The 26827-nt window shown below is 35.2% G+C and overlaps 1 protein-coding gene across 1 annotated transcript; it reads left to right on the top strand.

Annotated features, from left to right (window-relative positions):
- Positions 1–6006: 6006 nt before the first annotated feature.
- LOC144437530 (PDZ and LIM domain protein 4-like) lies at positions 6007–10831 on the top strand. Its single transcript, XM_078126474.1, has 5 exons — positions 6007–6184; positions 7372–7534; positions 8264–8399; positions 8805–8890; positions 9099–10831. Exons 1-5 carry the CDS (start codon positions 6173–6175, stop codon positions 9149–9151), a joined length of 450 nt encoding a protein of 149 aa, XP_077982600.1. The 5' UTR covers positions 6007–6172; the 3' UTR covers positions 9152–10831.
- The last annotated feature ends 15996 nt before the right edge of the window (positions 10832–26827 follow it).

Below are 26827 nucleotides of genomic sequence, written 5' to 3'. Positions count from 1 at the left end.
CCACATAATAAATTCTTGCATTGCAACATCATACAATCATTTTATCAGTGTAGCCTGAACTCCCTTAAACCCAAATGTTACTTTTTTCCTTCATTTTGTTTGGGTTACAAAACTTGTTTGGATACTGTATAACAAAACATCAGTTTTGAGTACTCTGACATCCCCAACCCTTCATGTTACTTCTGTCATTCATTGTGTCTGGATTCATTGTGTCGGGTTGTCGATGGCCGAGTAGTTAGCTCGAACACTTCTTACCTCTGCAGCCTGGGTTCGAACCTGCCAGTCGGCTGGGTTTGATTGAGTGTCGTTCAGTTTGACTCTACCGAACAACACAGGTTTTCCCGGGGTACTCCGGTTTCCTTCTGCATTAACACTGAACTTTCCTCCTGTTATTGGGCAATGCCTGTTGGATGGTTAAGAAATAAATAAATAAATAAATAAATAAATACAACACATCCTAGGGTGTACATTATATGCATCAGATCCAGTTGTCTTGCTGAGATGGAAACAGTAACAAGAACTGATGGCGTATAAACTCATAATTTTCTATTTTTATTCTTCAGTGAGTGAGATTATAGACCTGACATTGGATAGTGATGATGATGATGATGCAAGTTACCGACCACCTCACAAGAAGTTAAAACATACAAAACCATGGAAAAACTAAGAGAAGATCGTAAAAACAGAAACTATTGTATGAAGTGATAAGTCTCAAATTGTGCCAAACTTTTTTTGTGGATAGAATTTTAAATAGAAACTTTCTGTTTGAGTCTTCTACAACTCAACAATTGCCCTTTGACCTTTGGCTGTTGGTGCCAAAATTGAATCTGTTTTAGGTACTCTTTTCCAAACTTGGTCTTGTATTTTGGGTCTTGCAATATATTTTAGTACTACATAATATCCAGATGTAGGAAAATAAGCTTTACAAGAATATTATGTCGTATGATAAAAAATTGTTGATTGCTAGATGTGATCATTCACTATTTTGGCAGTCTGTTATGAACTAATCCATTTGTTTGCTGGATACCAAATGATGTGGCTTAGTATGCATGGTTTTTTTAAGCTACTTTCTGTGTTAAGTTGAGAAATGTTCTTGTTGTAGGGGTAGAAAATTGTAGTACTTTCTTTTTTATGTGTAATTTGTTCATTCTGACTGCATCAATGTCAAGGTTATGAAACAAAACACTTTAGTGATAATCTGATTGATTTGAAATATGTTATACTAACTATTAATTTTAGTGCCAAAGTATTCAAGGCTAGAAAAGAAAAGTGCAACCATCAGTTAATTATTACTGCCTCATGCACCGTTATCAATGTGCAGCAACTGTATCAGATATTTTACTATTTGAGTAGAAACCAGCTTTTGTCTGCCACAGTGGTCACATTGATGATTGACGTTTTACAACGAGTAACACTGAAGTAAAACACTTTCTCTATATGCTACACTCCTTTATAGCATTCATATCAAGTGTAAAAGTATACTGTTTCAATTGGTTTATTTACAAGCCCAGTATGTGACCTTTCTAATGAGGTCAATTAGCAAATTTCTGTTTCATTTCCTAATTGACCACATTAGAAAGGCCACATTTGAAACAGTATACTTTTACACTTGATATGAATGCTATAAACAAGTGTAGCACAGAGTTTAAAGTGCTCTACTTAAGTGTTACTCATTGTATCTGTGAGTTGCTATGAAAGAGACAGATGCAGTAGGAGAAATAAACAATTGATGACAAAACCAGGGTGCTAATATATATATTTACATTACGTTATCAAGTTTTTCATAAAATTAAAGTACAGAAGTTATTACAATTATGGATGACTAGTATATGGTGCTATTTTATTGTTTTATGCTATGTTATTGTTTTATGCTATGTTATTGTTTTATGCTATGTTATTGTTTTATGCCATGTTATTAATACTTATGTTCTTATGTAACAGATTTTTGAACTCTATAATCAAGTATTCCACTTCAAATACTACTCTGGTTATCCAGCCTTTGGTTTACTAAAATAGGCACAAACTAAATATATTGTTCTTCGATGTGGTAGGTTACACAAGTGGGTGATAGCAGTTCCTCTGTCTGCGATCTAATCATCCTGTGATCAAGACAATATGTACACATTGGAAGTACTAAAACAGTACTCTGCAAGTTCACGGAACTCTGTCAATAAAACTCTATGACACCTCCCTACTGAGACTATAATTAAAGCAATACCCTTCAATAGCTTATCACTGTTGTATCAACATATTGGGCCAATAATTAATTCTCTCTTAGCAAACCGAAGGCTCAATCACCAGAGTAATAGATAATATTCAAGATTTTATATGGGGAATGTGCTAAGTGTTTGCAATTGCAAATTTCTCAGAATTTTCTGACAATTTCCTGAGTATGCTTGCATTGTGATTGTATATGGAGTGAACATTTATTCAGTGTATATCTGTTCTGGTTAGCACAAACTATTGATAACCATATCAAATGTATTGTGATTATTTTTCAATGTGAATCTCACCATCATATTATAATGTGAACATATTGGTATGTATATTTCCACCACATGTACTTACATGTATTTGAAAAATATTGCATCAAAAGTGATATTTTTTGGTCAAAAGTAGAAAAACTGCCTCTGGACTGGTATATATTCTGGACAAATAAAAAGTACTTAAAGAACCATGTTAAACAAAGGCAACTTTAGTTTATTAGATGTGTCATCGTGAAATGAACACAATAATTTACAAACCTGATCACTATATAATAATTATCCTGGCGACGGTTATATTAATCTCATTGTTGTACTATCAAATAAACCTGTGTAAAGGTTTGAAAAAAAAGTTTTTCTGTCAAAATTTTGGGTATCAAATTACAATTGTCTTCACAAAATACTAGTTTAATAATATCAATATGTTAATATCTTGCAAAACATTGATGTAAAGAGACTAAAATTAAATGTAATTTTGACATCTTGACTCTCTTCCACCCATTTCCTACCTCAAACAGTCCCTTCCACCCATTTCGTACCCCAAACTATCCCTTCCACCCATTTCATACCCCAAACTATCCCTTCCACCCATTTCATACCCCAAACTATCCCTTCCACCCATTTCGTACCCCAAACTGTCCCTTCCACCCATTTCATCCTCTAAACTCTCTTCCACCATTTTGTACCCAAAACCCTGTGCCACCCATTTCATACCCCATACCCTCTTCCACCCATTTTGTGATGCAAACCCTCTTCCACCAATTCTGTACCCAAACCCTTTCCACCCATTTTGTACACAAACCCTCTTCAACCCATTTCATACCCCAAACCCTCTTCCCCCATTTCGTAACACAAACCCTCCTCCACCCATTTCATACCCCAACCCTCTTCCACTCATTTCATACCCAAGCCCTTTCCACCCATTTCTCACACAAACTCTCTTCCACCCATTTTGAACCCAAACCCTTTCCAACCCAAAAATATTTCATGTATAGTATTATGCATGCTCACTTTACTGAATTCATCACTTGTGTTGTATTTTATAAGTTTACAATGTATACATGCAACTGATATACACATCCACTGTAAAACATCTTGAATATTTAGTAGTATAGATTAGTTGTATTTGTACAATGTTTATATAGTAGGCAGCTAGTTGTTCCTATTTTTTGTGTTTACTTGATTGAAATATTCAGCTTCATGTACTTAGAAATTTAATCATTTATTATTGTTGTTACACTAAAACATTTTATTTACATTATAAAATGAAATATATTTTAGAGCAATAAAAATGTTTTGCAGAAAACAATGTAGTTTTTTTCACCATCATGGAACTTTCTTCTGGGTGTTAATATTAAGAATTGTTCATGACATAATGATCCAATCAATGATATGAAAATTAGAGCTAAAATATGTCTTTTTGGTGAAAAATCTGTAATTCCAAAACTACTGAGCATATTAGGCTGAAATATAATGGGAATGCATCTGAGCATGTGTAGATGAAGCATTATTCACGTGATAATCTTATTAGCGATATGCAAATTGGGTCTAAAAATGTCAATTTTGGTCAAAAACTTATATCTTGAAACTGTATGGTGAATGATGTTGAAACTTGGTGGGGATGTTTCTGGAGTTGTTATTCTGCAGTTATTGTTGAAAACATTTTGACACATTTGGCCCTCGTAACCATAAACATGGCCTTAGCAACAGTGAATTGACGATGCATATAACAAAGATAACAACAGGGATGGGTAGGTAAATGAATACAAATGACAGATTCAAAAAAATGTATGCAAGTATGCCTAGCAACAACACCATGCCCATAGCAACAGCTAAATGATTTATATTGCAAAGATGAAAAGTGAGAAGGGCAGGCAAAGTATTCAAGATTCCAAAACTGTATGCAAATATGCCCAGCAACAAGGCCACGCCCATAGCAACAGCTAAATACAGTTGTGCTACTATTGGCACTATTTTTAGTGCTATAGGCATGGTGTGGTGTCTGTCTATGTATATGTGTGTGTGTGTGTGTGTGTGTGTGTGTGTGTGTGTGTGTGTGTGTGTGTGTGACAGTCAGTCAGTGAATTCAGTGACTGTGTGTGTGTGTGTGTGTGTGTGTGTAAACAACCTAAATTAAAAAACTGCCAGATTGATTACCTTGGTATTTGGTGGGGACATTACTTTTGGTGTTCAAAGCAAATGACAGCTGTGTAATTTTGGTCAAAAATGTCATTTTTGGTTAAAAAGCTTAAACTCAAAAACTACTTGACAGATCTGAAACCTGGTGGGAACGTGTGGAGGTGTGTAGATTGAGAATTTTTCATGACATGATGATCCCATCAGTGATATGAAAATTAGGTACACACATGTCATATGTGAAAAATATATTATAATGTGTGTCTAAGTCTGTGTAAACACGTGTCTAGAGAGGAACATTTGCCGAACAAGAAACACACATAAATTATGGTCGTTTGCACTTTAGATGTTTATCTATTGTATTTGTACACTGGTGTCCTAAGGTCAGGGAGTCATTCACCCAGAGATCAGTCACCTACTTATGTGGTGTGGGTGTAAACTCGTCTAGCGGGTCTGTGCATTTTAGGCAATTGATTTTTATAAGAAAACCATTCTGTAATATGTGGATTTCTATATGTCCAATATATAAAGCATGTGAGTAATACTAAATATATTTTGGCATTGGTGGTGTGCATATTTCAAAGTGATTATATATGTTGTTTTGCCAGCTGAGCTTATCGGCACACATAGCATTATGTTACCCGATCCTGTTCAAGCTGAGTCTGAGACAGTGAGAGCACAAATATGGAAATGGCTTGCCTATTAACAGATACCGCATCTCGGGAGGTCTCTGTTTCGTGACCCCTCAACTATATCAACTCGGGGGGCACCGCACCCGATCGGATAGAATAATGCTCCTCAGTTACGATTCCTCCATCAAAGCGTTTACCTGTGAACATTTTAGTCAGGGTCTTAATTTAATACAAAAATGAAAAAGGATATTTACATCTTTGTATTTAAGGTTAAGAAAACAAACAATTTCCGTAACAAATCATAATTTTGATTCGGTTATTGGTATTCAGATTGATATACATAAACAAACTTGTCAATCAATTAGTGCATGATACATACGTGATGAATTAGAAACGAAAACAGAGTAGCTAGTTTTGTTTATGTACATGTATATATGCATGCTTGCCTTGGTGAGCCCATTGAGTGTTCGCGTACGTTTTTATTATGCATGTTCTTGGGTTTTTTTAATTTTTATGATTTTATTTTGTCTTCTGTTTTTCAAACATGCCCCTTTCTTGTCCCAAACGATCTGGTGATCATCACAGAAACCATAGAGACAACATCGTTACAAGACCCGCAACTCAAATAAGTTATATACAATTTATGTATACTTCGTTGTCCCCCCGTGCAAAATGTTTATGCATTAGGCCCTTTCAGCCCGTCCCAATAAACACATACGTCATCCACATGTATAATCATTAGTGGCCGGCCTAGATCGAACACAACACATTGAACAGACTGAAGTCAGCTGGACTACGGAACTCTACTCGCCTCTAACCGCTAGTTACCCAAGGAATACTACACCGTACACGCAACAGCGATCGTTTCACATCGTGATTTGATTACTTCTCTCCGAAGAAAATTTCAAATTCTCGAGGACAATGTCTCTAGAGGTATAGTAAATCTGAACTTCAGAATTTGTTGTCAGTTCTCCAGAGGCCACTGGTTCAAGTGTTTAAATACCACAATACGTTGTCATTTATGTTAATCACTTTGTAATTTCTTAAAGAATTTGGGATGGATGGTTTGACATACTTAAATATTGACTAACGTTAAATTAACATTAACTGGACAAACACGAACCAAATTGACCATCAAAAAACTTTTCAAATACAAACAAACGTTCAGCCTATTTGTAGCGTCACATGATGGAATTCGTTTCATTTGAGGTCAATTTAATGCTAACACCATGGAAAGGAATTTATCCTGGGAGGGACAGTCTCTGCTATGTCAATGGTAGACATTACTCTATTTACATCCATCAATGTTTCACACGCAATGCGTCTGCTGCTTATCACTAAGCAGCTTTACGTATAGTATTGTTAGTTTGTAAAGAAGACATAAATGGTCAGTTCACCATCCAAGCTTGAATAATATATCCTGAATGAGTAGACACACTCAATCACTGCACAATAACAGCAATACATGATTCAAGAGATATTGTTGAACTCACGTAAATAAGTAAGACCAGTAGCTAATCCTTGTACCAGTGTCTCGGTACTTTACAGGTCTATAAATGTTACCGGGTCACAAACTCCGAGTCGACCACAATTTGTCAATTCACCCACAAATGTAATGCTATATTGTTAAAGTTTAGATGGTTTTTATAATAAAGAGACAACACGCACTGAAATTGACAACTTTAATACAGAAATCGGGGTGCGGTAAAAATCACAGCGGGATGTACCTCGCTTGAAAGAGTTCTCTTCTCATGTCACGTTGGAGGTCACCAACTTTATGAAAGAATTGGGTCAGTAGTAAAAGCAACGAGAAAAAAACAACATAGTTGTAGTGTCCAGGGAAAAGGAGAGTGGTAGAATGACTTTCAGTTGCAGGCCACCATACATAAGAACAATGTTATGCCATGCGTAAGAAAGGGATTTGCTGAAATAATATAAAACTATTAAAATCTTCATATCATACAAGAAAAATTCATACAAGAAAAATTCAAAGTGCTTTATAGGCAATAGAGAAATTTAAAGAGAGGTTTCCTTTCACTTTTTTTTTATTTCAAACATGCGTTCGAATAAACTTCCGACCTTTGAACTTTGATGACGGGCTTAGTGTTGATTTCATTCAGATTAACTGGGGTGGTGGCAGTGGTGGTCAACCTGGCCAGGAAGATGATGAACCCAAGGCACCACAACCAGAGGTTTCCCAGCAGCAGCTGGATGATGCTCTTGGAATGGGATCTGTCCAAGAAACAAGATCAGAGTCATTCAAGAAATTAGAGAGCGGGCAAGGTTGGTACTTTGAAATGTTTATTATTTATTGCTTATAGTGACTTGCGTACAAAAACAAAACTGCTTTACACATTTTTTTAAATAGATTTTTGCAATTATTGATTTACAAAGACGGATTTGATCTATGTTGTTTCACATTGTTTCTTCTGCAAGTAGGAAAACATTGTAACATATTTTATTTATTTAAAAAATCCAAAATAAATATCCATCTTCGTACTTTCAGACCATACTTTAAGACATACATATTCGAGCAAACTATTACCTCGAGACCACAGGGCGATATTTAAATGAAAATACAAGATCGTCATCAAATGATAGACCTGTCACTAAAAGAGGAAATTACTTTTAGGAGCTCAAAGTAGCGTCATTTTACTAGATCTCAGTGGGATACACTTTCGGAGCTAAGATTCTCTGCCCACCCTATATTGTTATAATGTTGTAGGTTTTCTTGTCGGTGCAAACTCTCACTTATCAACACGATGACAAAGTGATAACGGTTCATATCCAGAACAGTGTTATGTTCAGAGAGAAAACAAATACGTTTGACTCCCCGAGTAGGTTTCACATCGACTTTCACTACTTACTGCTCTGACTGTTTGTAACATTATCAACGATAGCCTCCAACGCCGAAGAAACTGACCAGTCCCTTATAAATTATGCATGATTTCTATTAATGATCCACTCTCAATGATCTGTTGAATCTCACGTGTTGTTGTTTATTAATTGCAGCGCCCTCAGTGTTCAGTGGGTCAGCAACAGGTTCAGAAACAGTGTTCAAGAAAGTGAAACAACCAATGGGTGGAGTGCGACAAGACTTGCCAGACCCAAGTCTTTTACTCTGTATTGCGTGTGGTGAAAAGTTAGTGTAAGTGGTGTATTATTATGGTCCAATAACGTACCTAGCCACAATAACCTTTCACCTGTGGATGGTTGGCTGATATTCAAAGGATGAGGCTAGTAGTAGTAGTGAAATGTTGCAGAGTATGTGTTTTATTACCAATGAGCTCGAGGGTACCCAGGCGTGTCTGTCGCCTGAAGGAAAATTGTTTTCAGTGTAAACGCAGCTCACCGAAGTTAGGTTTAGGTGTGAGTTCACGTTTTTATACGTAATTACACAGGGAGTATGTGATAGTTATAGTGACAAAGTTTTCCTAGTGGCGCACGTGACGTGAGGCACACGTATGAATCGGACAAACACAGTACTAAACTGAGTGTTACATGTAAAGTGTTTTGTGTCATACTTTTGTACCTTGTTTTTATAATTTCACAGTGGTAAATTTGTAAAGATTGGTGCAAGTGGACTTCATAGTGCTTGTTTTAACTGCGCAGTTTGTGGGGACAATCTAAAGGGCAGAGGTAAGTTTGCCGAATGGTTTGTTTTCTTGACAAATGCATGCAAAATCAGTGTGAGAGAAAGAGAGAGAGAAATTTATATCTGCTGACAAGAATTAGTTTCATCAATCAATCAAATGCAGTAAAATATCAGACATTTCCAATATTTATTTTTTTACCACACTGTTGGTTGTTAAACTCGAAAGTATAATTGCTATATATCTCCTTTCAGGTTACTTCCAGAAAGATGGAAAGTTGTACTGCAGAAAAGACAGACCATTATGATTGCTAAGGATAAAGGTTATACAGAAAAACAAACTTGCATCAATCAATCAAAATTTAAAAAACAAAAACGTGCCAACCAATACAACAATTTCCATATTATTTTAAATCAGCAGTGCTTTCTGTAATTATTTTCATTGTAGATTCACTTTAAGCCATACTTGTATACTTTTAGTATTTATTACCCAATCAGGTGATTTAAGTAGTGGTAGTGGGATGAAAGAGAGAGATGTTTTCCATTTTATGTTGGTTATTTTTTACAATGTTGGTTCCTTTATACACTGGTTTTTATACATCATATATTTTATGTTTTGTTTATGTTTTACAGTGTTGTCTTTTCTTCAAGAGAAGTGAGACAACAAACTGAAAACATGACCAATCAATAACATTATAAACAATATCAACAACACTTGTGATAGTAAGGACAAAAATTTCCAAAATCAAACTGGTCACATCTGCGATAATTTATGAAATGAGATGAGATTATTTAACACTTCCATTTCACTTGCAATTCATACAATGGGATGACCCATTAGTAAAGATTTGTTGCAAGTCAAACTTTCAGTATATATTGTGATCTTCAGGATGTTGCTCATGTTAAAACTAAAATCCTATCATTTAAGGCTTAAAAAAAGAGAAAGAATTGTTTCTGGTCAGGACATTTTGTCTAAAGTGGTGATGTGATGTGAATTTTTTTTTACACTCAACAAACTTGTCACTCTATCTACTAGTTATGGCAGCTACTGTTCTTTTTATTTAGTACTTTAGAGTAAGTGTGTATGTTGGGCTGATGCCATTTGCTTGTTCATGATTGGCTCTGCAGTTGTCTTCACTGAAGTAGGGAGGGTTATTTTTGTGTTTCCCCCCAGATCTGTAGACTGCATGGGCTGGACAAACACACACAAAAAGCAAAAGACAGACGTGATGGAATTTAAGTGATGTAATCGCTAATCGGATACAATTATTTTTTTTTGGCCTAAAGTATGTCTACACCTTCTAGATAAATTGATTGCCATGTGACTGAATGAACAACTGAACAGAACAATACAGAATTTGGTATTTTTAAAAACTGACAGCTATGGAGATTGAAAGCTTCATTTAATATCATGGGTTTCAGATATCCATACAGTTCAACTAGCATGTAGAGGGTAATAATAGAATATATTGGAAGAGTGCATTAGAGAGAATTACATAAAGAGGTCAGAGAAAGCTCTTTGCTATTTGTAATCAAAAGAACTTTGGCAGCATCAACAATAGTTCCGTCAAATTGAAGGGTGCCACCAACGACAAATCCTTCAAAATGAAGGGCACCACAATGACATAACTTTTAGACTGGAGTGCATCATTTTTTGTGGTTATCAAAGTTCTTTTTGCGATGAAGTAAATGTAGTGTACGTCTGTAAACTAGGTGTGAATAGTAGTAGGCATAGAATGAGTGATTTACCGTAATCACTTTTTTCTAAAAACTTCCATTTTGATTCCATCTTTTGCATCACGCAGATTGAATTTGTTCAACCTGTCTTGTTTTGTATCTAAAATTCTACCTCACCATTCCGTAGGTACTACGGATCACGTGAGATAGCACTTATGTACCCACAAGTCAATGTGTTAGTATTACCGCAAGTAAAATTTCTTGTTAATTTTATTTTCATAATCATTAAAGGCATTTTCTGTTTTTGAGAACATTAAGCTTCCTGTTTTATTTTCTCTTTGAAGACTTTATGTTTATTTTATGATTTCAAAGATGAGGGGCGTAAGGAAGTTGACAAAGTGAGTCATTATCAATAGATGTGGACCAATGGCGGTACATTTTTGAGAAAATTGTACATGCACCAATCAGTAAACAATGACTACATAGAAGAATGGATTTTAAAGAATATTATAGTTTACATGACGAACTTCATAAAATGACAAACTACAAACACACTTTAATATGGATATCACGAAAATTCTCTTTAATGTCACATACAAATTATGAAAAAATACAATCATATTTGTAATGCTGATGTACCAGCTACAACTTCTGAAATCAGTAGGTTTTATCAAACTGTCCATCTGTTTACTCTACCCCTAGACAGTGTTGTACAGATGACCTTATCTTAGATATAGCTGCCTAACATTAGAGTGAGCCATTTAAACAAAGCTGAACAATTAAAATTGAGACAGGCAAAGCAGGAAATATTATTTTGGTCTTGCAGGAAATATTATTTTGGTCATGCTGTCTAAATTATTCTATAAATATGTTTCAAAGATGACACCTTTCATTTTTGTTAAAGTGACCATATAGATGAGGATTGGGTATTTATTTTGGATTTTAATTTATAAAACAATTTTATCATGGCTTCCTACTTGGAAAATCTATGAGAAACAACATTGACAAAGTCTGTGTTTGCAACTCAATAAATTTCAAGATATGTAAAATGTTTGTTACTGTACGTATATTTTTTTTACAAACCTTTCTGCAATCTATTGAGTTACAAACACAGACTTGGCATATGTTGTTTCACATTAATTTTTCAAGTAGGAAGGCATGATAAAATTGTCTTATGAATAAAAATCTAAATTAAATACCCAATTCTCATCCATATGGCCACTTCAATTGATCTCAAATAGTCTATCAACAGTTCTGAATGATTGCAATGCAGTGGACACACTGTAACTGATAAAACCAATACAGCATTCTTCAGTGTTCTTAGGTGGTGAAATGTATAGTTTCTAGTATGTCCTTGCCCCAAGACTAGTCTGTCTGGTTTGACAGTGTTGATCACCCAAACAGTATGTTGAGTTAGCTTGGCAAGGTTTATCCATCAACTTAATATGAACTTTTTAAAAAATTCTGAAAAACCTTTACTGTAATTAAACAAAAACAGACGTTACAACCCAATATTACACAATTAAACTCCCTTCCTTACAGATGTCTGAGACTACACTCTAGTTTCACTTTGTTGGTTTCACTGAGCTATGTCCTCTCAACACTAGACTGTAAGATACGTTGTGATGTTTTGGCCTCGGGTCAGCGGCCTCTTCTGAGGGGTTGGACGATGTGTGAGGGCGCCCCATCACGGCATACCTTACAGACTATCACAACACTTGCACAATCATTTAAATTCAATATTTTACTTTCATGAAGCACCAGCTAGAAAATAGGCTGCAAACTCTTACTGGATTTTAAATGTATCTGCTGTGTCAGATGAAGTCATTGACATCACTGAGATCTGAATAAAGAAGGAGAGTCGATCCATGTGATGTAAACCATCATTGTAAACCACAGCCTCTTTTACGACACCGTCCAAGACGCACCGCCATTTTGTAGTGTTGCAGAAGAAATAGCAGCTCTGGTTTGTGAGAATGGATGTAAACATAGTAGGTAGATAGGGTCAGCCAATCACAAAGGGAAAGATGTCATGGTGAACTAATGTTAGTCTGAAAGGTCCAGCTGTTGGTCTGCTTATGTAATCACTTGCTACCCCAGTTGTGAGAGCTAGAGTGTATTATATAAATGGAAGGAATACCTAGATCTTACAGGTGAGAGAGTGCTTTATATAAATGGAAGGAATGAGTGGATCTTTCATCAAGCTATACTAATGTGTATCTAAAGGTTGAGTTGAGCCATTCATTGTCACATGTAATTCTGTGTATGAATACAGCACCGTTGGGCAAATGACTTGAGTAACACTTAGTTAAACTGTTTTATGATCCCCACCACACAGCTAAAATAGGTGACATTAAACTATACAATGGAAACTAAGTAACTTTTACTCTTATTTGCCAAATGAACTAGAAATGTTAACTTATAGTATTACAATCAATCAGAGTTTACAGAATAGCACAGAAAATGATATAAATATACATATTATTATATAATATAATTTGAATATCTATGAAAATTTTATATAACTATGCTATAGAATATGTACATGCAAAAAATGATTATAAACATTAAAAGCAGGAAACTTGATGAAAATGACCCTTGTTTTGGTCAGGTTTTGTATTTTCTATAACAACACTCTAGATGTAGCCAAGATGTTGTACAACATGTAATAATGCCATCTTATGTAATTCATTGTATATCTAATTTTCTATTTTCATATTCAACAATTTTTTTTGTCTTTTTTAACAATATAAATTTTAAATTGCAAGAATTATAAGAAGGTATGTACTGTTTGACCAGACACGGTATCGGTTCATCACATTTGATTTTTACTTTCGCTTTCATTAACTCTGAATTTTATTATTATTACAATTGACAGTTTCTTTTGAAATACAACTCCTTCGTCAAACACATACAAGATCATTCAAATGGAAAACACACACTGGTATTAAGAAACTTATCCACCATTTGAAAGATACAAACATGGCTGAATTTGGTATCTTTGGTTTGGGTTCTTCATCATCTTTAGGAGCAATACTAATGGGAATATTCACGTCAAAGTATGTCTCGTTAATACACTGCAAAACATCATTGTCATAGTACTCCCCAGGTAAGTAACAATGACACTGGTAGGTATATGGAACAAACACTGACTTAGGGGGGCAGCCAAATACTTTGAATGATGTGATTTTCATCTGAGGAGAGAGAAAAAACAAACAAATCTAACTTTTAGTGTAGACAATTTGTAGGACTTCTCTAATACAAACATTATACTAGACTGTAAGATACGTCGTGACGTTTCGCCCTCACCGACCTCCTCTCACACGACGTGTTAGGGGTTGGCCGATGTTTGGCCGGCGTAGTACCTTACAGACTAACATTATACCACTTCAGTCATAACGGTTATAGGGGTCAACTAACAACTGACCTGGAACACAAATTCTGTTACTTATTAATTTCTTATCTTGTAATAGTTCTCATAAAAGCTTGATATAAGTAAAAGAGACTTTTATACTACATACATAAAATTCATACTAAGACATGTAATTCATTTATCATCTCTGGTTGTATAGTTGACCGCAATGTGAAATTCTCTTTAATCAAAGTGGCTGTCAATTGGTCTTATTAGTTACTCAAGGACAAATGATGTCTGCAATCTAGTAGAGTAATATTATATAGTAATCAAGTTGTTTTTATACTCATACAGCAATGACTTTAATATCTAACAACTTTTCTACAATACTGACTATCCCTCGAGTTCAAGGACGTCCGACCACAGCTGTCATCCTTGTGTGGTCTCTATGGATACCCTATTTCAAGGAATCATGAAAATAACAATATTTGCAGAATCCAAAAAAATAGCTAAATTCTGTTTTCATTTTGGAAAGTCCTTCTTAAAGCCCAATATTTGAATTCCATGTTCTCACATTTAGTGCCATTTTATCAGTGGAATTAAACAGATCAAAATTTAATAGGATCACTATTTTTTCAGGACCAACTTTTTCTATAGCTCTGCAAGACAACCACATTTTGCATACATAGAATAGAATAGAATAGAATAGAATAGAATAGAATAGAATAGAATAGAATAGAATAGAATAGAATAGAATAGAATAGAACAGAACAGAACAGAATAGAATAGAATAGAATAGAACAGAACAGAATAGAATAGAATAGAATAGAATAGAATAGAATAGAATAGTATCTTTATTGCATCTGTTTAAAAACTACATTTCTTCATTGGATTTCCTGCGATAAGTATTTGCTGCTAAAACAAACTAGTAAATATATAAACATAATATTCAATAATATATTCCTTATCTGACAGCGATCTTTAAGAGTGTTTCATTTTAGTTTCATCATACTTGAGATATGCAACAGTGGAAGAAACATGCAGACACAAATTTCAATCAGAAATGACATACTGTATTAGAAGTATGAATCATCCAATATTAACTGTATAATCTGATATACACACAGCTGTATTTGATATCACTTGTTGTATATACATTGATGTCATATTTCAAATTCCTGGAGTGTATAATCATTTCTTTCACTACATGTTTTCACAATTAACTTCTAAAATGGCTGACTGTTTTGTGGTAGAGGTTGCAGAATGTATAGACTGCCCTCAACGTTGGAGGATGCACGCTAGACTGCCCTCAACGTTGGAGGATGCATGACCAGTTGAGATATGCATGAAACCAATATTCAGGATGCCAAGGTTTTGTAATTCACACAATATGAAAATAGATTTAAAAAGATCACTGACAATAACTTGTGCTGTATTTCCACAAAATTATGCATCAAACTAGTTTTAAAGTTTTATAAAGGCAAATAGACAAACTAAACCATAGCTGAGTTATTGATATTTTGGAATATTGCCTATGCTAGTGTGTTCAGAATATACAATATTCAATATATGAATACAGTATGCTGGTGTGTAATATATAATATGGACAATAATTACATGGAAAAATGGATGGAACCCATTCCAGAAGTGCACCTAGGGCTAACATTTAAGGCTAAAAGGAAGCTATCAGAAATATTATAAAATTCAAAATCTTCTGACCTGAGGAAGTTTTGTAGATGTTCTGAGACTCCTTTCATTCCTCTTCTTCTTCTTCTTATCAATCTTAACTTTGTTGTTTTCTACAAAGTCATCTTGTGAGATAACAGTTGAAGTGATGACACTTCGTCTGGATATTCCATCATCTCGCTTCCGTCGCTTCTTTTCCATTCGATTTATCACATAGATAGATGTCATGACATAATTTCTCCTTTCCTCTAAGACATAAAATAGGAAAGATCACTTGAAACTGAAGAGAAAATACTCATCATCTTTGGATTAAACATATCATGTAAGTACTATACCTTTAGGTTGAATATCATATGGGTATTTAATACCTTTAGGTTGAATATCATATGGGTATTTAATACCTTTAGGTTGAATATCATATGGGTATTTAATACCTTTAGGTTGAATATCATATGGGTATTTAATACCTTTAGGTTGAATATCATATAGATATTTAATACCTTTAGGTTGAATATCATATGGGTATTTAATACCTTTAGGTTGAATATCATATGGGGTATTTAATACCTTTGGGTTGAATATCATATGGGTATTTAATACCTTTGGGTTGAATATCACACGGGGTATTTAATACCTTTGGGTTGAATATCATATGGGTATTTAATACCTTTGGGGTGAATATCATATGGGTATTTAATACCTTTAGGTTGAATATCATATGGGTATTTAATACCTTTGGGTTGAATATTATATGGGTATTTAATACCTTTAGGTTGAATATCATATGGGGTATTTAATACCTTTAGGTTGAATATCATATGGGTATTTAATACCTTTGGGGTGAATATCATATGGGTATTTAATACCTTTGGGGTGAATATCATATGGGTATTTAATACCTTTAGGTTGAATATCATATGGGTATTTAATACCTTTGGTTTGAATATCATATGGGTATTTAATACCTTTGGGTTGAATATCATATGGGTATTTAATACCTTTGGGTTGAATATCATATGGGTATTTAATACCTTTGGGGTGAATATCATATGGGTATTTAATACCTTTAGGTTGAATATCATATGGGTATTTAATACCTTTGGGTTGAATATCATATGGGTATTTAATACCTTTAGGTTGAATATCATATGGGTATTTAATACCTTTGGGTTGAACATCATATGGGTATTTAATACCTTTGGGTTGAATCTGTTTGTTAAATATCAGTTGGGTGTATCAGGTGGGTACATCATGTGGGTATACCTTAATTTGTACAAAATATCAGGGGGTATACCATTGGAAAAAATATTATTTGGTAGACATTTGGGTTAAATATAATGTGAATATATCTGCGGGTTAAAGTATCATGTGGGTACCATCTTTGGGTTGAATATCATAAGGGTATATCTTTGGGTTAAATATACTGTGAATATATCTGTGGGTTAAAGTATCATGTGGGTATATCTTTGGGTTAAATATCATGTGGATATATCTTTGGGTTGAATGTCATAAGGGTATATCGTTGGGTTAAATATCATGTGGGTATATATGTTGGTTAAATATCATGTGGGTATATATATTTGGTTAAGAAATCATGTATAGAGATATGATGTATGGAGAAACCTTATTGACTATCTATGTCTATCACTAAACCACTGTTAACAACTGAACAGACTTACCAGATAAGACATTATTTGAAAACTCTGTTCTATGTAGTTGATGATCTGTGTCATAACTCTGATGATTTAGTTCAGTAATTTCAGTTGGTTGTGGAATATGTTTTGCTGTGTACTCTACTTCTGGGAGAACTTTAACATCAGCTAGGATGGATGAAAATATATAATGCATTATTTTAGAATTAATGGTTCAAATTTTTACCATCCTACTGATTCTTGGAACCATGAACAATATAATCTCCATTGTAAATGACAAATTCTGTAATTTTGTATGAAAGTATAGTTTACGATGGATGAATGTACAGATTTAAATATTTTATACCATACCTGGATCTTTCACTTTCAGGAATATTGCCATGGTGTCTGCTTTGCCAACATTTTGACCTGAGTATTGAAAACATGAACTTGTATTACAAGATTTAGACAATTTTTAGCAAGTTCATCATTATTATCGTTGCTACTAGATACCAAACTATAATATAGACTTCTTGAAAAACTCATTCTTCCCATGAACAAGATCGGGTAATAGACAGACTGGAACAATCTTGAAGATAGTGTAGTTATAAAAGATGGATCTGTTGATGTCTCATGTACAAGGCATCCATCCAGTATGACTAAGTGCCTTTAATCTCTGTTGATCATATACCAGTTATCTGGTCATTCAATGTAATAGGTACAGATACAGATACAGATACAGATACAGATACAGATACAGATACAGATACAGATACAGATACAGATACAGATACAGATACAGATACAGATACAGATACAGATACAGATATGACAGGTATGCACAGGCACAGGCACAGGCACAGGTACAGGTACAGGTACAGGTGCAGGTATACAGGTATGGATAGAGGTACAGATACAGATAGATACAGCTACAGCTACAGCTACAGATACAGATACAGATACAGATACAGATACAGATACAGATACAGATACAGATCCTCAACACATCTCACTTCTATGTATTATGTACTGCATGGGTATAGAAATGTTGTACCCCTCATAAAACTAATGTCTGTAGGTGTGATTTTCACTTACTTATCCAAACTTTATAGTGATATAGGAACACCTGTATCCCAAGCTATGTGTTAGAGGACTCTTACACAAAATAATTTCTCCCCTTTATTTCTTCACTCTTGCAAGTGAAATTATAAGAATCCTTACCATTATAATTCTCGTATTTGTCAGTCTTGCTGTATAAAAACTTAGGATAACTATTGGTTTTACGTTCCCATGCACATGGATGCTTTGCTGCTGTTGGTTCAATTGATGCCAACCACCCACTGTCAGAGTTACATCCACCATAGTTATGATTGATGAAAAATCTCCTCTCAACACCAGTTACAACATAATGTCTAGAGAGATCAAAGGTCACAGGTCAAAGGTCATTTGAAACTGGCAATGTATGCTTGCAAGATCTGCACAATCAGTCATTTAATCCTTTAAAGAAAGCCTGACACCCTATTTTTGGGCTAGAAACCAAATATTTATAAGGTTAATGATACAAGTATATTTTTTAACTTCTGTACAATCAGAGATGTTAATCAGCAGGTGCACGAGTCAACATTTCAAGGTTGTTTAGGAGTTCATTCAGGTTTATAAGTATATATACTAGGTTTTTGAGACAAATTTCCACCATTTCCCAAATATCAAACATTTATTATGGTTCACTACACCCTGCATTATAATTGTAATTGTTCAAGGTTGGGTTTGATGTACTTTTTTAATTTTCATACCTCGGGTATAAGTGATAGGTGCACGCATCTTGGTGAAATAATGACAACAGCCCCCCCTCCATCCCAGCTCTGCGAAACATATGGATGCACAAATCAATATCATACATAGCAACTTACAATTTGTGGATGCAAAACATGTGGTTAAGTATATAAGGCTAGTAAACTCTCTTACCCTGGTATGGAGAAGTAGTTGTAGCTCTCTGATTTGATGTCACTGAATGGGGAATATGTCAATCTGTCCTGAGAAAGCCAACTCATTCTATCACTTAGTATACCATCAAAGACTAACTTTAATACTTCCTGCCCACTTGAATACAGTGCAATCTTTACCTACAATGCAAGATGGACAGAGAAAAAATCCAATGTGAAGGTATTGATGTGTGTGTGTGTGTGTGTGTGTGTGTGTGTTTTTGTGTGTGTATGTGTGTGTGTGTGTGTGTGTGTGTGTGTCTGTGTCTGTATCTACATGTCTGGCAAGTGGAAGTCAACAACAACTCTGACATAGAACAAGAGAGATATGATTTGTATAATTTGACAACAGTTCAACAAATAAAAAAAAAGACTTTACAGTAAAGGTTTAGTTACTGCTTTCATTTCAATATCATAGATAATGTTTACCTCTTCTACCCACAGACTGGACCAATTCTGTACAATGCTGCTTTTATAATTCAATGATGGATCAACTTGAGTAATATCTAGGATCTTGGCATTCTCATCATATTCATTCTTGGTCTCTGCTGAATCCCACAGGCTGAAAGTACTCTGACCACTGCCAGCAAACACTTTGAACACTAGCACAAAATCTAGGAATGAACAGAAACAGGATGTTATGATTTGATATACATGTAACAGATGTATACTGCCCTCTATTGGTATTATTGTGTTGATGAATAGAGTTCTGCTGAGGTAAATTGGATACAGGATTAGTTAAGATTAGATTAGAAATAGTTGCTGTAAACAATATTATTTTGTAAATATTACTTCATTTTGTGCCAAGAAATACTAGCTCACCAAAGCTTTTCACCAGGTATTCACCATATGTTTGAAAACACTGAAGAAGCTAGGGATAACTGGTGAAAGCTTTGGTAAGTTACTCATATTTCTTGCTACAAAATGAAGTTAAATTTCTGAACATTGACTGAACATTGCACTGATAAACTTTCATTATGAGACTTATTATATTCTATCGACATGTTTACATGAGACTTACCAAATTCACAAACAAACTGGGCCTTAGCAGTACAGGTGTAATCATTAAAGTTGTATTCATTTGATTGCCTGCAAAAAATGAGAAAAAATATGGTTATCATAATGATGATGATGCTGATGACAACAATGATTATCATGATGAAGACAGCGGTGGTGGTGGTAGCAGTGGGGATGATGATAGCAATGGCTGTGATAATAATAATGATGATGACAATGATGGTGGTGGTGGTGGATGATGGTGGTAGTGGTGGTGGATGATGGTGGTGGTGGTGGTGGTGGTGGTGACGACAATTGTATAGTGTGCAAGATTTGAATCTATTTAAGTTTTTGTAATATGATGATTGTAGGCAGATCTACATATATTTCAAAATCACAACTCTAGCACATGTAAAAGGTTGCAGAGAGCAATTCCATGACAAATTAAAATAAAACAAACCTTACATTACTGGGACAAGCCATTAGCCAAGCAAGTTGACTTGTTATCAAAGAGTACCAATATTTACACATGTGATGATGGGCTCTTACATAACACAAGTAAACAGCTGTAAAACCTCTATTCGGCCGTCTGCATGGACTGCAATTGAGGCAAACCTTATCTCCGTCTTATATCAGTTGTTATCAATTTATTAGGCTATTATAAGTAACGCTACAAACAGCTTTAGAGATGCAAACAACTTTTATGACACCCGTTTTCGCCAGGCAAGCCCGCGGGTTTGTTGCACTTGGACCGCTAATGGCTTGTGAATGTCATGAATTTAATTCATTTAAGGCTATGAAACTAAAATTGCTATGTTGAAGTATATTTCATACTCACCAGAGTACAACACAGTCTTCATTGCCTTCTGTGTCATCGGGATTGTATGGTATCCATGTTGCATACACAATGCTTGTACCATCAGAATATCTATAGACACCTTCCTGACTTGAATCTGTTATATCTATGAAGTAAGCTGCACCTTCAAACAGCAAGAATCAAATTATTGTGTTCAAACAGACTGTCATGTAGTGTTGTTATGGTGGTAGAATCAAATGTAGGCTAGCAGGACACTATACTCGTGACCTAAGGGTTTGTCACTACTCGTCTAGCAACTCATAGTAACAAGGCTCCTTAGGTCACTCATATTTTAATTGTTAATGATTAAGAATACATTGACTGACATTCCTTTCTGGAACAGCATCATACAAAAGTAGACTTACCTCCAATGTTCTTTTTAAAAATAAACTCTGCATTAACAATTCTGGAGTGAGTCAAGTACCTGAGACAACTCACCTGGTGAAGATAGTGCCTGAATGAGTTCAACTACAAACTGATGGGCCTCATGACTTTTCAGTCTGGCCAGTCTACCACCTTTATTGATGCAATGATTCTGAGCTTCACCATGACTCACCTCCTGGGTTATGACTTCATAGCGTAAAACCTGACCTGAAAGTCAAATCATTGTGTCATCATGTTATATAAAAGTACCAGTATCAACACTACTGTTAATTTACAAATGCCATACATAAGGGTAGCCATACCTAATTCTATGTTTCCTATGACCCGACCAACCCTACAGTTTAAAAATATTGGCACCGTGTATGGTAGAATTAGAACAAATCACAACATCCCTGACTGTATGATGGCAACCCCAAAAAATGGTTTATGATAAAAAATTGCTGTTTAGGCCAAAGAAAAAAAAGAATTGTTTCTGGTCAGTGCACGCATCACTTAAATACCCTCACATTGGTCTTCTTTTTCATGTTTGTCCAGCCCATGCAGTCTGCAGATCTGGGGGAAACACAAAAATAACCCTCCCTCCGTCAGTGAAGACAACTGCAGAGCCAATCATGAACAAGCAAATGACATCTGCCCTACATACACACTTGCTCTAAAATACTAAATAAAAAGAACAGTAACTGCCATAAATAGTAGACTGAGTGACAGGTTTGTTGAGAATAAAAAAAAAATCAAATCACGTCATCACACCATGAATCACTTTAGAATGTCCTGTCCAGAAACCATTCTTTCTCTTTTTTTGGCCTTACTGTTAAAATTTTGAAACTTGAATAACAATGGATCAAAGATTCCGTCTGAGTTTGTCATTTCTAAGTCATTCAGAATGTTAAAATATGATTATGAAATGAAAGTATTACCAACATGTACTGTCATGTACACACATCACTACTTTCTTAATACTTGTAAAAAAAACCTTTTAACTGAACTAGACTTATACTTATTCAGACATCATTCCGTTTGTTAAAAAAAATGTGTATCATACATGATGCACCAGTGTATGTATTGAAGAGTTGATTTCAAACACTGATGAGAATAGATACTTGGGCTGCAATTATGGAATTGGTTTTAACTTTTGGTAAGCTAATAATAATAATTAAAATAATATAATATAATAAAATAATAATATTAGTAATAATCCCATCCCCTTACTAGAGTATTGACTTACCATCAGTGTCAACAAACTGTGTACATTCCCTAGTGTTGCATGGTTGAGTAGCTTGGGTTTCACCCCTACAGGATTGGTCCATGTTTAAACATGTCCGTACTCTTGTTCTGACACCATAGGAGCAGGTTTTAGAACATGGCGTCCACTGAGACCATTGATCAAAATTATACTTGTCCACCAACTGTGTGATACTGTACGGTGTCACATATGTGAAAAATTCTACCTTATATTCAAATGAGACGGTACATTCCTTGTAATACACCGGTAGGAAGACGTCAAGAGATGTGATGTCATCAACTAGATAGTAATCAAGTCCTTGGTAACTTCCACTGCCCATTATGGCGACTTGGAATAGGAAGGAGTAATAGTCTTGGTTGAAATTTGATGGTATGTCTAACTCTGTTAAATTAAAGCCTGATAAACTAGTATTTGAATTGGATTGTAGATGGTCGATTCTTCCCATCATGTTACTTGCAATCTCTACTAAGTCCAGCGATGACAGCTGGCCAGTCAGGAACACATAACTGTATACTGTTTGCAACTCCAAATCTGAAATACCATCAATAGCTTCCAAGTTTTGTTCCATTGTTGAATGAGTTGATGTCAAACCTTCTAGCTGAAAATCGTCAGATAGGACAGGTAATTTGAGTAACACTAAACCATACAAGAATGACGTAAACACAACATTATCCAAGTCTACCTGTATACTTACAGCCTCTAAGACTACATCAACTAAGAGAGATGATGTCCATTCATTCCGTTCAAAGATTTCATCGATAGTCTGCAAGGATGCATTAAATTCTGCCTGGTTAGCTAGAGAAACTGAAAAATTATTAGCAAGATTTGTGTTAACATATTCCAAATCTATTCTCCCAGTGGTATCAACAGAAGGTCCAAGAAGTAACAGCAGATCTATCCATGTCAATCCAAAAGATTTTGCCAGGTTAACAACTGTAGGTATTTCCACATATAAACCGTGTATATCCATCAGATACTTTAGTCCTGAAACTGACAAGGGAAAGTCTTCAGACTGTATATCGTTATGATGTTGAAGCCCTTCCTCTATATCTTCACAATCTAGTTTGGATGGATGTTTAAGTCCAACATAAGAAATCTCAGGATTATTCAAAGTATAAGCGGAATAAAATTTCTGAGAGTCTGGACCAGAACTTGCAAACATTGATAGACTGGCATAGAATGTATCTATGATTAGGTATCCTGGTCTGCTTTCAAAATGTTGTTTGTATTTTATCAAATCAACCACAAACGATAACCGGGTAGGTGGTTTTTGTATGATATAGTACACTTCATCCGCATGGTCTGTTTGTGTCCATGCTGCTTCCATCAGTAAACTAGAACTTGAACCTGGTAAGGATTTGCCAGATGTTATCAAGGCTCCATCTGGTATTGTACCTCTCCATATTGTATAGGTTTTTGTGATAGTAACAAGTTCTGGTGCAAGAAAAGACAAAACAATAAGTCTAAACCACAATATATGGAGTCATGGTGATAGACTGGTTAGTGGCCAGCTTGTAATCTACAGGTCACAGGTTCAAGCTTTGTCAGTGTCATTGTTTCTGAATCACTAAAGTCCTTGAGCAAGATTTGAACCATGATTGCACCCCAGTCGACCTAGCTGTATATTTTGGGACCCGTTAGGATAGACGCTAACATTGTGAATACTTTAATCTTAAGTGCTTACAGTGCACAATTGGTTGCATGCTCCCCTGGGAGTTGGGGAAATATAAATTGCCATTGTGCCGCTGTCATGTTATAGGGCTGTGCCCATTGTGATGTTGAAACAACGCAATATAAAAACATTTCATTTTTCAGAGCTAGTGCAAAAAAAATACACTTGGTATTTTCAAGTGGTTAAAAGTTGATAAGAAGCTGTATTAAGTATCTTCCAAGTTAATTAATGAGACAAAGAACTGTCCACTGAAAAAGACTAACATAGTGTCTACAGTCTGAGAGTATGTTAAATACAGAGTCATGATGGGTGAATGGTTAGCGTGACCGGCTTGGAATCTACAGGTTGCAGGTTCGAGCCCTGTCGCTGCCTGCTGTTTGTTTCTGAGTGGCTAAAGTCCTTGGGCAAGATTTGAACCACGACTGTGCTTCAGTCAACCCAGCTGTATAATTGGGGACCTGGTAGGATGTAGGTTGCAATGTGAAGGCTTTAATCCTATGCGCTGAAATGGCTGCAATGGATTGTATGCTCCCCGGGGAGTTGAGGAAGACTAAAGGGCCGTTGTGCCGTTCTGATCCGAGCCAGGGGTAATAAATTGTAAAGCGCTTTGAGCACGGTGTGGGAAAGCGCTATATAAGAACCCAACATTATTAACATTATTATTACAGGATTTTTAAATCTATCAATACATATGTACATATGTACAAATATACGGTCTGATTAGAATTAAATAGAAAAAATATCAACTTACCTTCAATGAACAAATTTGCATTTAAATCTGTAAATGGAAAACAATGACAGATTTACAGAATTGTCTAACGAATAACAGTTTTGCCATAAACGTGTTATGTAACTATGTGAAGCTGAACCTCTCTAATATACACTGTACTATTCAAAGTAACTTACCAGTAAAAACTTCTACTTCGCACATTGTGAGATAGTTAGTTTTATCTTCCAACTGGACACTGACATATCGTCCCAGCAGTGGACTACACTCAAAGAGGTACACATTCCGTACTGTAGATATAGTATTTCCACAAACATCATTGTTCAAAATAGTGGACAGGAGTCCAACGCGAACGACTGCACCAAGAATTCGCTCACCTGCGAACACATGAAATGGAGAAACAAGTCATTGTAGCTGATTACTTCCAACATGTAACAATTCAAGTAGGATTTACTGATGATTACATCACAAAGAAAACGATACACAAAAAATAAAAAATAAAAACATTAAAAACTATTAATTACAATCACTATAAACTGTGAATATACGTTGGTTTTGTTGGTTGTGGCCTATCTCTATGAACTAGTTGACATGTGGAATCAAGATGGTCAAATGGTTAGAGTGGCCAGCTTGGAATCTACAGGTTGCAGCTTTGAGGCCCACCATGTATGGTCATTTGTTTCTGAATGGCTAAAGCTTGTGGCCCAGTCAACACAGCTGTATAATTGGGGACCTGGTATGAAAGCTGTGGCAATGTGATGCTTTAATCCTATGCACTCACAGAGGCAGCAATGAACTGTATGCTCTCCATACAGTTAAGGAAGATTGAATAAAGGGCTGTTCTGTCACTTTAGGTCCATACCAGGGGTATACTAATTGTGAAGTACTTTGAGCACAGGGTTAGAAAGTGTAGTGAAAAGTAAGATTATTATCATTATACTTGAAAACATTTTCAGTTACTGTGCAACTTTTTACACTTCATTGCAAAGAAATATAAGGTGATTAATTGTACAATAGGTAGAGCTTTAAAACTGGGACAGTTACTATGAATGATCGATTACACATTTTATGGTTAAAGATGAACATAAGATCGAGTATAATACTAAACCTGTTGTGGTTGCCGACGGTGGTCAACAAGTGAAAGAGTAATTACTTACTACAGCAGTCATCTCTATTGGTGATGATGACATGACTAATCAAGTAATCTCCTCCTAAATCCAGTTTCCACCATGGTTCATACTCGTATTGTGTGTGTGTACAACTTCTACCATCATAAAAGTTACTATTTGTATTGCCATCTACAGCACTGTAAGCTACCACAGAGGATCCATATTGGTAGGTGGATGTACTTTGTGTTGCTGCCTTACCAAGACCAATGTTGTGTAGCCCTTTATAAAAATACAACAAAATTAACACAAAATATGGTATTATCACAAAAATAAGTCTTCATCAAAGACACAGTGCACCAATGTTTTAACTTTAAATTTACTAATTCATATTTTGAATTTTTACAACAAATGTGACCGTCATTCAGTCTTTACCACAAAGGGCATGAAATAAAGAAATGTGCATAATTGCACTAATAGTATCTGACAGTTGTGCCAGGTTCGACTGAAATCGGTCCATGCATGTCAGATGTAGAAATGAACACTTTGAACAATTGGGGTCATTTGACCTTGAATATAAAGGTCAAGGTAACACTGGGCCACTACTACAAAGGTAATGAAACTAAAGTGATGGGCACTACTGTATCTTAAATTTGAATGATTACTGACAGC

Source organism: Glandiceps talaboti, chromosome 7, assembly GCF_964340395.1.
Source record: "Glandiceps talaboti chromosome 7, keGlaTala1.1, whole genome shotgun sequence".
In the NCBI taxonomy this organism is placed as follows: Eukaryota; Metazoa; Hemichordata; class Enteropneusta; family Spengelidae; genus Glandiceps; species Glandiceps talaboti.
The sequence above is the reverse complement of the archived record's forward strand: the minus strand, read 5'-3'. Positions and strand labels throughout refer to the sequence as shown.